At 48.5% G+C, this 12,938-nt stretch overlaps 1 protein-coding gene across 1 annotated transcript; it reads left to right on the top strand.

Moving 5' to 3' along the window:
- Positions 1-4,104: 4,104 nt before the first annotated feature.
- Positions 4,105-5,016, top strand: LOC129401839 (vomeronasal type-1 receptor 4-like). Its single transcript, XM_055124743.1, has one exon. It carries the CDS (start codon positions 4,105-4,107, stop codon positions 5,014-5,016), a length of 912 nt encoding a protein of 303 aa, XP_054980718.1.
- The last annotated feature ends 7,922 nt before the right edge of the window (positions 5,017-12,938 follow it).

The raw sequence follows: 12,938 nt of genomic DNA on the forward strand, positions 1-12,938 counted from the left end.
CTATACTTTCTTGGCTGTCCATTCCACTTTTATGTCGTCCTTTAATTTACTGGATGCCTGTTTCACCGTTTCTTTGACCTCATTGGACATCCTCAACATTTCATCTCTGAATTCTTTGTCGGAGGGATTATGTTTGTGGGAATTCCCTGTTGAGGCTTCAGGGCTCTTTTCTTCATCAACTCTTCATGGGGGATTGTGCGCTGTGTCTGCATGTTACTGTGGTAGTATGGACGTGGGTCCTTCCAGTTCACTATCAGTGACCACTCTCACTGCAAGGGAGGATTCTAGACGGGCTTGGTCAACAGTGGTCTCCTTTTCCCCTGTAAGAATCCTACCTCTTTGGTGCTCCTCTGTGCCTTATACTGGGCTGATAGTGTAGCTTTAGGGAATGTGTTCCTTTTCATTAGGCTTGTTGAATTCTTTGTGTTCGCTGCTATTTTGGTGGTTTGGGGAGTATTTTGATTGAAATAGGCTAGTGGACTATTGGCCTAATGTGTTTGGGATAGCCAGGATGTCCTCTTCAGAATCAGTTCATGGAGACTGAGCTGTAAGTCCAAAGTACTGGGAAAGAGAAAAATAACTTGGCTGCACCGGCGGCCATGCCACCGCCAGTGTACCTGTGCTCGGAGGGGTCTCTTCAGTGGCCATGTGGGGTCTGGAGCATGCTTTGGCACTCCTGGTTCCCCCCTGGCCAGGCGCTCCACGGGGGGCCTAGTTTATTCTTATTCCTAAAGACAATGTTTTTTCTTTCTTTGCCACATCTGATGATGCTCAGGGGTTACTCTGGCTCTGCACTCAGGAGTTACTCCTCTCAGTGCCCAGGGACCATATAGGATGCTGGGGATTGAACCTGAGCTGGTCACGTACAAAGCAAATGCATAGCCACCGTACTATGGCTTCAGCCCCAAAGATGAATTTCTATAAAGTGAGCAGAGTAAGAGTGTGTGAGAAAGGCCAGGACCAGAGTGAGAAATGAGGATAAATGAATGTGAGAGTGAGCGGATGGGTAATGAAAATGGCTTTCCTCAGCATCGCACCACCAAATGGGGCAGGGATTGGGTTAGGCAGCGCCACAGCAATCAGCATCTATGGAGGGAAGACAGTGATTTGGACTCAATTAACTTTTCTGCGGGGAACGTGACAGAGGTTGTAGGTAAATGACAAGTGTTTCAAAATGAGTGACTGAGAATCGACTGGAAGTAGGCTTGGGGTCAAAGGCTTAGGAACAAACAGAATATTTCAATCTTCGGGTGCAGGATTTAAGGGGTAGGAAGGAGAGAGACCCATACACACAACAGGTTTCTTTTTCTGTGTGTGTGTTTTTAATTGAATCACTCTGAGATATAGTTACAAGCTTTCTGGATGGAATTACAAACATACAATGTTCCAAGACCCATTCCTCAACCAGTGTACATTTCACACCACCAATATCCCCAGTTTTCTCTCTCTGTCTCTGTCTCAGTCTCCCTCTCTGTCTCTCTGCCTCTGCCTCTGTCTTCCTCTGTCTCTGTATCTCTCTATCCTTTTGAGCATTATGATTTGCAATAAAGATACTGAGAGTCCATCATGTTTGGGCCTTTGCCCACTTTCAGCACACATCTCCCATCCAGAGCCATCCATTCCAACCACCATATCATAATTGTTCCATCTCTATCCCAATGTCTCTCACCTCCAGCCCGGAGACAGGCTTGAACCATGAACCAATCCCACTGCCCTTATTTCTACTCTCCACAGTTGTTAGACTTATACTATGTGGTTTTTTTTTTAATCCCACAAATGAGTGCAGTCACTCTATGTCTCTTTCCCTCTGATTTTTTCTCTCTGCATGATACTCTTCATGTTCATTGCTTTATAAGCAATTTTCATACATTATTTTTTCTAACAGCTATATGATATATAGACCAATTCAGGCTCTTCACCCTATCCAGCCTGGATTGCAGTCCTCACACAGGGGAAAATAGGACCCACCATGTTGGCCCAGAATTGCATCCCTTGGGTTTTTTAAAATTTAATTTTATTATTTTTTTATTATTTTTTAAATTTATATTAGTGAATCACTGTTGGGTACAGTTAGAAACTTATGAACTTTCATGTTTGTATTTAGTTTACATCCCTCTAACAGTGCCCATTCTCCTCCACCAATGATACCAGTATCCCTCCCACCAACCTATCCCAACCCCCACCACCCCATCCTGCCTCCCAGGCAGAGCATTCCCATTTGTTCTCTCTCCTGTTGGGTGTTGTAGTTTGCAATAGAGGTATTGAGTGGCCACCATGTTGGGTCTATAGTCTACTTTTGGTACGCAACTTTCAACCCAAGTGGGTCCTCCCAACATTCTCTACTAGGTGTTCCCTTCTTTGTCTCTGCTGCCTTTTTCCCCAGCATGTGAGGCCAGTTTCCAATCTGCGGGGCAGAAATTCTGGTTCTTATCTCTACTACACTTGGGTGTTATTGTCCCAGGGTTTTTTTTTTAAGGGGCCACATCTGGCAAAGCTTAGGGCTTAATCCTTGCTCTACACTCAGAAATATCTCCCTGCAGTGCTTGGGGTATCTTTTGGGATGCGGGGGGATCGAACCCAGGTTGCCCACATAAAGGCAAATGCTCTACCCCAAGAAAGGGTTCTTGAGAAGCTGTGACTCATGGTAGAGAAGCAGATGAAAATAATGTACAGGAAAGATATTGAGACCTTCACTGAACCAAAGTATCTACGAATTCATGGACACTGCAAGAGACTTGCGTAAGAAACAGCGAGATGTGGGCAATTCACCCTCAAACAGGGACCCCAAGATCAGTATAGTCCCCTAAGGAAAACAAGTTTAGACCTGAAGGAAGCAGGCAGGCATGTCTAGGCCAGAATAGAATAGCAAATTGTCACTTAATCTATCCATTAAGGGTGCTGCTGATTGGCCATGTGAAATATCCGGGTACCTGTCTTCATGTACCCCTTAATTATACCATGACTATTCACAGTGCTGAGTATGTCTTTCAACTTCAACAGCAGCTCACATGATGGGAACCAGGATGCTAGAGCAATATGGATGAATAAACAGCCACTCAGTATTATCCCTGTTTGGGTGACTCCAAAGCTTTGATATTACTGTATTATTTGTCACATAGTCTGTGACCAAATTTTCAGAAGAGAAATCTAGAGAATCAGACAGTCCTGTGATACTCTAAGACAGGATCAGGAGGCAGACCAGAACGATGTGATGTAAAATGGTGATCTTATAATATGATTGAAAAGATTTGAATGTGGGCCCTGAGTGATAGTACCTAGGGTAGGGCATTTGCTTTGCTCAGGGCACACCAAGATTTGATCCCCAGTACCCCATATAGTCCCCAGAGAAACTTCTGGAATAATTCCTGAGTTCAGATCCAGAAGTCACCCCTGAACATCATCGTGACCAAAAAGTCAAAGGGAAAAAATAAATAACTTAAATGATTTTCATTTTCTGGGACATATTATGGAAATGCATTAGAGTTGTCAAGTTAAAAATAGTCAATTTATGTTCATATGATTTAGACATAATCTCTCTGATATAAAACATGTAATTGATAAAAGTGTTCAACAAGATACTAAATTTACTACTCTGAAAACAGTCAACAGAATAATTCAACAAAAATGGAAAATTAGGTGCCAAGAGACAGAAGAGCAGAGAGGGCACTTGTTTTACCCATGGCTGATCCCAAAATCCCAAAGGGTCCCTCAACACCAAGAGTAATTCCTAGTGCAGAGCCCGAAGTAACCCCTGAGCATCACCAGGAGTGACCCGAAAATAAAAAAACAAAAATATGGTAGTAATAAATCCTGCTAGGTGATGTTGATAACCCTCTAAACTTATTTTTTGCACTAATTCTTCACTTTCTGAAAAATGACAGCACTTTTGTAGATTATATTGACATAACATGTAAGTCACATTCACACCAGCATGTCATGACATTTCTCTCATGTTCATCAACAAATCTGTTATTTATACTTTGTGCAGGTCTTTCTCCAATGAACAAGGAATCAATGGACAAAATAGTTCTACAAGATATGATTTTGGGAGTATTATTTTTCTTCCAATTCATACTTGGTTTTGTTGGAAATTTACTGTTGATCATGATAAATATAAACACCTTTCTGCAGAGAGCAAAGCCAATAGTTTGCATATTTACCCACTTAACTTTTGCCAACCTGATGACAGTTTTATTTGCCGGGATTCCAGAATTAATATTTTTCTTTGGAATAAGAAATTTTCTGAATGACACAGGTTGTAGGGCAGGTTTGTTCTTGTACAGAGTGGGCCGAGGTCTTTCCCTCTGCACCACATCTTTCCTCAGTGTGTTCCAAGCCATCGTGATCACCAACAACCATGCTCAGTGGGCGTGGCTCAAATCAAACATCTACACATGCATTTCTTCTGCCCTCCTCTGTTTCTGGGTACTCAACATGCTGATCTATAGTCAGGTCATCATGGGAGTAAAGGCCCCATTTAACACTACTGGGCTTGAAGGAGTTTATAGTCTCAAATACTGTATGTCACACAACAGAGGAACATCTGCATTTCAGGGAGGAATGATTTTAAGAGATTTCCTGTGTGTTCTCCTCATGATCTGGACCAGTGTGCACATGGTAAAGTTCCTCTTCAACCACCGCAAAAATGTCCAGCACATGTTTAGACACAGTCCCTGCCCACAATCCTCTCTTGAGATCAAGGTCACCCACACCATCCTGGTCCAAGTCAGCTGCTTTGCTTTTTTTTACTGGACCAACTGCTGCCTTACCATTTATGCAACCTACCTTCATGAGGTACAAGGGTTAGAAAACATTGCTCGTTTTGTCTCCTCCTGCTACCCAGTAATCTGTCCTTTCTTGCTGATAAAAAACCACAAAGGCCCATTTCTGAACTGCACCTTTGCAACCTTGAGGAAATCTCCACAAATCTCTGGCACCAGAGACTTGAATTACTCTCACACCATCTCTAACACAAAGTGCTCAGGACAGAAAAATCCCACTGCAAAGGTTAAGTGATGGGAGGTGGAGAGATAGCCCAGTTGGTAAGACACTTGCCTTCACATGATCTACACAGGGTCAGGAGTGATTTCTGAGTTCTAAGCAGGAGTGAGTCCTGAGCATCATCAGGTGTGACCAGGGAAAAATGGATGGAGTGCAAGGATTCTGGGGTGTAAAGCAAAAGAAAATAGTATCTTATATGGGCACATGTCCAAGTCCACAGTTTACTGTACAGACTGAGATCAATGAACTGTGAATTCAATAAAACACATTGTAGAAATCTGCACCTGTAAGTGAAACTTTATTTCCATTCTTTCTGGAGGTGGTGGGGGAAGGATGCACATCTGGCAGTGCTTGGGTCTCCAACCGGGTTTGGCTGCTTGCAAGACAAACCTATTTCCCTCTATACTCTTGCTCTCTGCCCCCTTTATCTCATTTACAAAATTATTTCAAATATTCGCCTTTGAGAATATTGAAGTGGCTCTGTGGAAACAATTAACCTATTGTGATGCATTTCGCAGTTAATGGGGTGCTTCGGATCAAACCCGGGTCACCCGTGTGCAAGACAAGTGTTCTCTCCCACTGTGTGTCTCTCCAACCACAGCAAACCCTCTGATAGGATAATAGTGGAGCAGGTTTGGGGTTTTAGCAATATTACAGCGGATATGGTGTTTGCTTCTCACATGACCGACGTGGATCCAGGCCCCAGCATCCCATATGGTCTTCTGAGAAATTCCTGAGTGCAGAGCCAGGAGGAACCCCTGAGCATCTCCAGGTGTGACCCCAAAAGGCAATTAATAAATGAAATGTTTTTTTAAAAAAAGAGAGGGATGAGGGGTACAAAGCAATAGAGACATTATTTACTGAGTTTCAAACAATTTTGCTAAATTTAAGAGCTCTATAAATGAGCTCAAATGAAGGTAAGAAGCAATCTGCAAGCAGTATAGTAAAAGTCTGACTCAAGACATTGATTAGCTAATGCACAAAAAGAAAAGGAGAGAGACAGCAAGAAAGAAAGTGCCTCCTCTAGAGGGATGCTGGGGTTTGGGCTGGGAGTTTGGGGGATGGTGGTAGGGAAACAGAACGTGGTGGTGGGATATGTACACTGGTGGAGGGATGGTTGATGGATCATTATATGACTGAGTTTGTGTGTGTGTGTGTGTGTGTGTGTGTGTGTGTGTGTGTGTGTGTGTGTGAAGCAATATAGTTTTCTTTTTTCTTTTCCTTTTTGGGCTACACCAAGTGATGCTCAGAGCTGACTGCTGGCTCTGCGCCCTGGAATTCCTCCTGTCAGTGCTCAGGGGAACACTATGGATGCTGGGTATCGAACCCGGGTTTGCTGTGTGCAAGGCTGTGTGCCCTACCCCTGTACTGTCGCGCGGGTCCGACAAGACAGTTTTTATAGAAAGTGACTTAGAAAGGTTCAGAGGAAAGCACGCGCTGCAGAGAGAGCACAGGCGCCTCCAGAGAGAAAGAGGCTCAGCAGGGCTGCAGCGATGTCCAGCGGGTGCGCGTTGGCCTTGCACGCGTCTACCAGGGTTCGATCCCGGGCACCCCATAAAGTCCCTGAGCCCTGCCAGAAGTGCAAAAACAAAACCAAGTGCAAACAGGAGGATGAGCCGGAGCTGGCCGGCCTGCCCCTTTGGCCCGCTGGCCCCCGACTCCTGCCCAGGCACCCGCAGTTCTCCTACTTGGACGCGGACAGCGCCAGGTGAGCGGCGAGCAGCTGACCTTCCTGTCCCTGCTGAGCGCCGGGCCTGGCTGACCTTCACCTGCCCGAACTTGGCCGCTGGCCTGGACTCGGCCGCGGGGGCCGAGGGCTGCGTGCTGCGCTTGCGGGGGGCCTTGGGCCAGGAGCTGGGCCTCAACCAGACGGAGGCGGCAGTGCTCTGGACCCACAGGACGGCTGCCTGGTCGGCAGAGAGGGTGGCGAGCTTACAAGAGGGTCCCTGCGCCCGTGCACCGCACCCCTGCCCCACCCCGCCACACCCCGCAGTTCCGGAAGGGCCAGGCCAGACCCTGCTGGAAATCTGCGCTGCCAGGGACAGTCCTGCCACTGCTCCACGGGGGGCCGCGGACTTCGGACAGTCTGGCCAGAAGTTCAGCTTCCAGCTGTGGCCCGTCTGCTTCAATGGCTGAGAGTCCCCGGGGTCGCGGGAGGGGGGCACAGACGGGACCCACCACAGGGGCACTAATGGTGCTGAGGCCTGGAGCTGCCCTATTTATCTTCCCCTGCAACTGCCTCCCTGTGAGACAAGAGGAATCTCCTTCCTTCTTCAGCCCCCGGGGGGACCCCAAACGTCTTCCTTCCTCTCTTGGGGGGTGGCAGCAGAAGTTTAGCTGGAAGTTTAGCACCCCTGCACCCCATAGGAAGGACTTCGAGCTCGGAGCTGATACAGTCCCCCAAACCTGCCTCCCGCCCTGTCCCCACAAAACTCTGGTGTTTCCAGACCTCCTTATTGATTCCCTCCTTATTGATTCTCTGCTGTTCGACAGAGACTGCGCCTTGGCTTCCCCACACATTTGGGGGAGCAAGGCAGAGGGTCCCTGAGTGTAGGAACCAAAGTCGGACTCCAGAAGGAACTGGGGCCCCTTGTCAGAGATGTGTGGGCCCCCCACTGCCTCAGCCCCACTCCGGATGCTGCCCCACCCCTGCCTGTGACCCCCTTCCCCAAACAATCAGGCCATATCAGGAGGAATGGACTCGGTGGGGAGGAGTGGGGTTTGGGGGGTGACCCCGGATCTCAATGGTCCTGCCTTCATTCTCGAGGCATCTGTGGGCCAAGAGGAGGCGCCTCTGGTGGATTCGACTCGCTTACACCCGCCAAGGGCTGGAGGGGATGAGAGAGTCCAGCATCTTCCAGCCCTGCTGGTGCCCTGCTGGGTCAGAGAATGAACTGGTGAACTGTGCCCGGGAGTCCCTGCTGCCTGGGGCTCATCCCACTCACTCTCTGCGTGGAGGGACACCCAGTGAGCAGTGCTCCAGAGCCAGCTGCCCGGGAGCCAACAAGGTGACACAGGAGAGGCTGTGCCTTCCCTCAGTGCAATGTCTCCAACCAACTCAGTTCTAAAGGTCTCCAGACCCCACGTCCCCACACCATAGCACCCCACATTGCTGAGGGGCCATCTTTTGTCCTGAGAGAGTTTGTGGGTTCCTGGACACATGAGAAGTCCCATGTCTTCTGTTCTCTGTGGAGGAGAGTGGCAGAGGCCAGATTTACATCTGGGATCTCCAGATGTCTGCAGTGAAGGTAACAGCCATCAGAGGAACTGGAGGTGGATTAAGATGAATTTTAATTAATACAGGAATAATGAGCCTAACACCGGGCAGCCTCCTTCCCTGGAAATTCTAAATACATTGCTTCTGCTGAGGAATTGTTTGTCCTTTTTTTTCTTGCTTTTTGGGTCACACCCAGTAATGCTCAGGGGTTACTCCAGGCTCTACACTCAGGAATGATTCCTGGGGTGCTTTCGGGACCATATGTGATGCTGGGGATTGGACCTGGGTCAGCTGCATTCAAGACAAATGCATTACCCACTGTAATATAGCTATGGCTCTGAAGATTTTTTGGGAGGTATGCTTTGGTGTGGGCCCGAAGGGTTCTGTGGACCACTGAGTACCTGGGATTGAACCTGGTCAGCCAGGAGCAGGGTGAGATTATTTTGTTGTTTTTCTCTTCACTCTGAACAAGAAACGTTCTGAATCTACTTTGCTCGCTCTGTGTCCCAGCTCTTTGGAAAGGTTTCCAGTTACAGTCAACCCCTCATACCATCTCCCCACGTTCTAGGGTGCCCCAACTCTCTTCTACAAAAAAGATACAGAAATACAGCAAAATACAGCTCAGAACCCACCAATTTGGGATGAGGGAATCCGCCATCAAGGGACTGAAGCTGTTTGGTGTTTGTTTGTTTGTTTGTTTGTTTTTTCGCTTATTCATGGTCTGGGGGCCACAAACTAGCCAACGCTCAGAGGATCTCTGTCTCTGCACTCAGGAATCACTCCGACATGAAGGTGGGGCTGTGTGGAGAGCGAAAGAAAGAACCAGGGGCTTGTGACTGCAAACCTGGAGCACTAACTGCTCTGCTCCCGCTGCAGCGGCCAGAACTGCTTGCTTGCTTGATCCTTAATGACCCTATACCTAACATTGATTGAAGCCAAGAAAAGGGCTGGAAATTTTAAGCTTTGGGAAAAGTGGTACCTCGGTAGTTCCGCTGAAAGGCCACGTGATGGCGCTGTGGGCGTTTCCGTCCCTCCCCAGGCCCGTTTCTCTAAGAATTTTCCTCCCTTCTGTTTGCTTCGGTGTTAAGTATGGGGTCATTAAGGATCAAGCAAGCCGCTTCCACAGGTGCTGCGGTAGGAGAGCCTGTGGGTGCTTGTCTTTCACTTGAGTAACCTGGGTTCGATTCCAGTTTTCAGAGCTTTGTGGGGTACATAGCTGAGTCTCCTCGGGGGGTCGAGTGGGTTACCCCAGCTTTGTCTCTACACCTCGATTGGTGCAGAGGATTGAACCTGACCTGGAACGAGCAAGGCAAGGTTATTTCCTTAAATTTTTCGTTCTCTTCACTGAGAGCAAGAAAAGTTCTGAACCCCTTTGCGATGTTTGTGATCCAGCCCTTTGAATGTTTCCTGTTATTGGCAACTCAAGCAATTCAAACCCAAATTGTTATGGCAACCAAATTTTCTAAGAGTGGAAAATTCTTAGAGAAACGGGCCTGGGAAGGGACGGAAACTTCCCCACAGCGCCATCTCGTGGCCATTAGACAGAACTGCTGCTTCGTGATATTCCAAGTTTAAAATTTCCAGCCCTTTTCTTTGCCTCAATGTTAAATATGGGTCAGTAAGCATCAATCGCACCCTAGGGCCATGGATCGAAATCTGAGCAGGAAAAAAAAGAAATGTGAGCCGGGAGGGCACTTTCATTGTATGAGGTCATCCGGGTTCTTTCCCTGCACCCCATACGTCCCCCAGGCACCCTCAGGAGTGATTCCTGAGTGCAGGGACAGGGGTAACACCCGTATATCGCCGGGTGTGGTCGCCGAAACACAAACAAAAGCCTTTCACGGAGGATTCCTTCACGCCAAACTGGGGGATGCCGAGCTAAGTCTGGCTCCCACCACCTTCCTCCACCGAAAACCGCGAAGGTGTGGGGACACTAGGGAAAGGAACCGTTTGCGAAAGGGGGCTGAGAGGGAGAGATTCTACTGCGGGTAAAGTACGTGCCACGCTGCTGAGTTCAATCCCGACACCCGGGTCGACCCACGCGAGGCAAGCGCCCTCGATGCTCTGCAGCCGCTGCTTGGCCTGAGGCGGCCGGCTTGATCCTAGTGACCCGCAGGTTACCATGGAAGCAAACCCCAGGGCTGGAAATCTTTAGGCAGGAGAGTCGGGCCACGGCTCTTCCGCCCATGCACCGCGAGAGGGCGCTGTGGGGCGTTTCCGCGCCTCCCAGGGACATTTCTCTAAGAACTGTCCACCCCTAGTCCTGACCTCTCTCCACAACCCATTATTCCTCCAAGGACATCAGAATTTCTGCATAAGAAAACAAGAAAGTATTTCTGCACAGTGGAGCCGCGTCCTCGCCCCTCTCCTTAGTCCACTGTGCTGACTGGCCAAGCGAGTGACTCTGGCTTTTTTGTTTGGGGTTTGGGCTGTGGGTGGCCGCAACAGTTTCTCCAGGGGCTCAGGGGAATTACATGGTGCTACAGACGGAACCCAGGTGAGCACAGAAGACAGTTGTGCCTTCCCGCAGTGCGAGCTCTCCACACCGGCCCATTCTTACAGGCTCCAGCCCCATCATCCTCACAACCCCACACTCCGCATTGCTGAGGGTACCATCTTCCTTCCAGAGAGAGTTTTGGGGTTCCTATACATATGAGAAGTCCCAAGTCCTCTGTTTTATTTCTGTGAAGAGGGTGGTAGAGGCCAGACTCAACTCTGGCATCTCCAAAAGTTGGGGTGAAAGTATCTACCATCAGCAAAATCAGGACTGGGTTGAAAATAATTTGATTAAAACAGCAATAATGAGACTAAGACCGGGAAATCCTCATCCCTGTAAATTCTAAATACACCACTCCACCGAGGATAATTATTTTTTAGGGGTTTAGTGTCGGTTGCGGGGTTCTGTGGACCCTTATAAGTACTTGGGATGGAACCTCATCATTCATGAACAAAATAAGGCTCTTTTGAGTGTTGCCATTGTGGCTCTTTTTCTCGCTATGAGCAAGAAAAATTCTGACCCCACTTTTCTCTGTCTGTGACTCAGGCCTTTGGAGATGTTTCTTGTTACAGTCAATCCCACATGCCATCACCCCACGTTCTGGGGTGCCCCCAAATATTACTACAAAGAAAAGGGGGCATGGGGATAGCCAGGTACAGCTCAGAACCCCCCAAGTTGGGGTGAGGAATCTGCCATCAAGGTACTGAGCCTGTTTTGGTTTCCTTTGGTTTGTTCATGGTTTGGGGGCCACAAACCCAGCAAAACTCAAGGGTTCTCCTGTCTCTACACTCAGAAATCACTTGGCATGACAATGGCATTTATGGAGAGCCAAAGAAAGAACCAGGGTCCTGTGGCTGCAAGCCAAGAGCACTAACCACTCTGCTCCCGCTGCATAGGCCAAAGCACCTAGCTTAGTCCTTAATGACCCTATACCTAACATTTGAAGCCAAGAAAAGGACTGAAGAGCTAAAGCATCGGAAAAATCTGGCCTCAGCAGTTCCAGTGAATCGCCACGGGATGGCCCTATGGGCGTTTCCCTCCCTCCCCAGGTCTGTTTTCTAAGACTTTTCCACCCTTGACTATGCTTCAGTGTTAGTATGGGGTCATTAAAGAACAAGCAAGCTGCTTACACAGGTGCAGCAGTAGGAGAGCCTGTGGGAGCTTGTCGTTCATGCAGGTGACCAGGGTTCGATTCCTGCCTAAGATTTTTGGGGGTACATAGTTGAATCTCCTCAGGGGTTCGGTGGGTTGCTCCAGCACTTGCTCTCTGGATAATGAAAGGTGCAGGGGTTTGATCCTGGTCTAAAGTGAGCAAGGCAAGGTTCTTTTCTTTTCTTTTTTGTTCTCTTTGCTCTGAGCAAGGAAACTTCTGAACCCACTTTGCTATGTCATGAACGAACCATTTACAAATGTTTCCTGTTATGGGCAACCCACACCCCATCACCCCACATTCTAAGGGTTCCCCAGCCGTCTTCTATAAGGAGGAGGGGTGCATGAAAAAGTTCCAACTCGGAATCCCCAAAGTCGGGTGGGGGAATTCGCCATCAAGGGCCTAAGGCTGCTTTGTTTCTATTTTCTTGTTTGTTTGTTTGTTTGTTTATGGTTGGGGCCACACCCAAAGATTCTCAGGGGATTCTCCTGTGTCTGCATTCAGGAATCCCGCTGGACACGACTGGGGCACTATATGGGGAGCCAACGGATGGATGACGGTCCTGTGAAGACAAAGACAAAGGTTCTAACCCCTCAGCTACCGCTGCACCTGCTGAAGCTGCGTGCTTGATCCTGAATGACCCCATACCTACAATTGATGCAAACCCAAGGAAGCAACGTTTTAGAGAAACGTCCCTGGGAAGCAACAGGAAACGCTCCACAGCGCCATCTCGTGGCCAGTCGGTGGAACTGCCGAGGCCGGACTTGCCCACGCTTAAGATTTCCAGCCTTTGTTTGGCTTCAGTGTTAAGTATGGCATCATTAAGGACCAAGCAAACCACTTTGGCTGCTGCAAGTGAGAGCAGAGCGGGTAGGGCTCTTGCTGCAGTCACAGGCCCCTGGTTCTTTCTGTGGCTCTCCGCACAGCCCCACCATCAGGCAGGAGTGATTCCTGAGTCAGAGCCAGGAGAAGCCCTGAGTGTGGCTGGGTTTCTGGCCCCCAAACCATGAACAAACCAAATAAAAGCAAAACAGCATCAGAGCCTTGATGGCGGATTCCCTCACCCCATCTTG

Source organism: Sorex araneus, chromosome 2 (genome assembly GCF_027595985.1).
Source record: "Sorex araneus isolate mSorAra2 chromosome 2, mSorAra2.pri, whole genome shotgun sequence".
Taxonomy (NCBI): Eukaryota; Metazoa; Chordata; class Mammalia; order Eulipotyphla; family Soricidae; genus Sorex; species Sorex araneus.

Bases quoted from the DNA above. Each gene is read 5' to 3' on its own strand.
- LOC129401839 (XM_055124743.1), top strand. From the start codon at position 4,105: ATGATAAATATAAACACCTTTCTGCAGAGAGCAAAGCCAATAGTTTGC.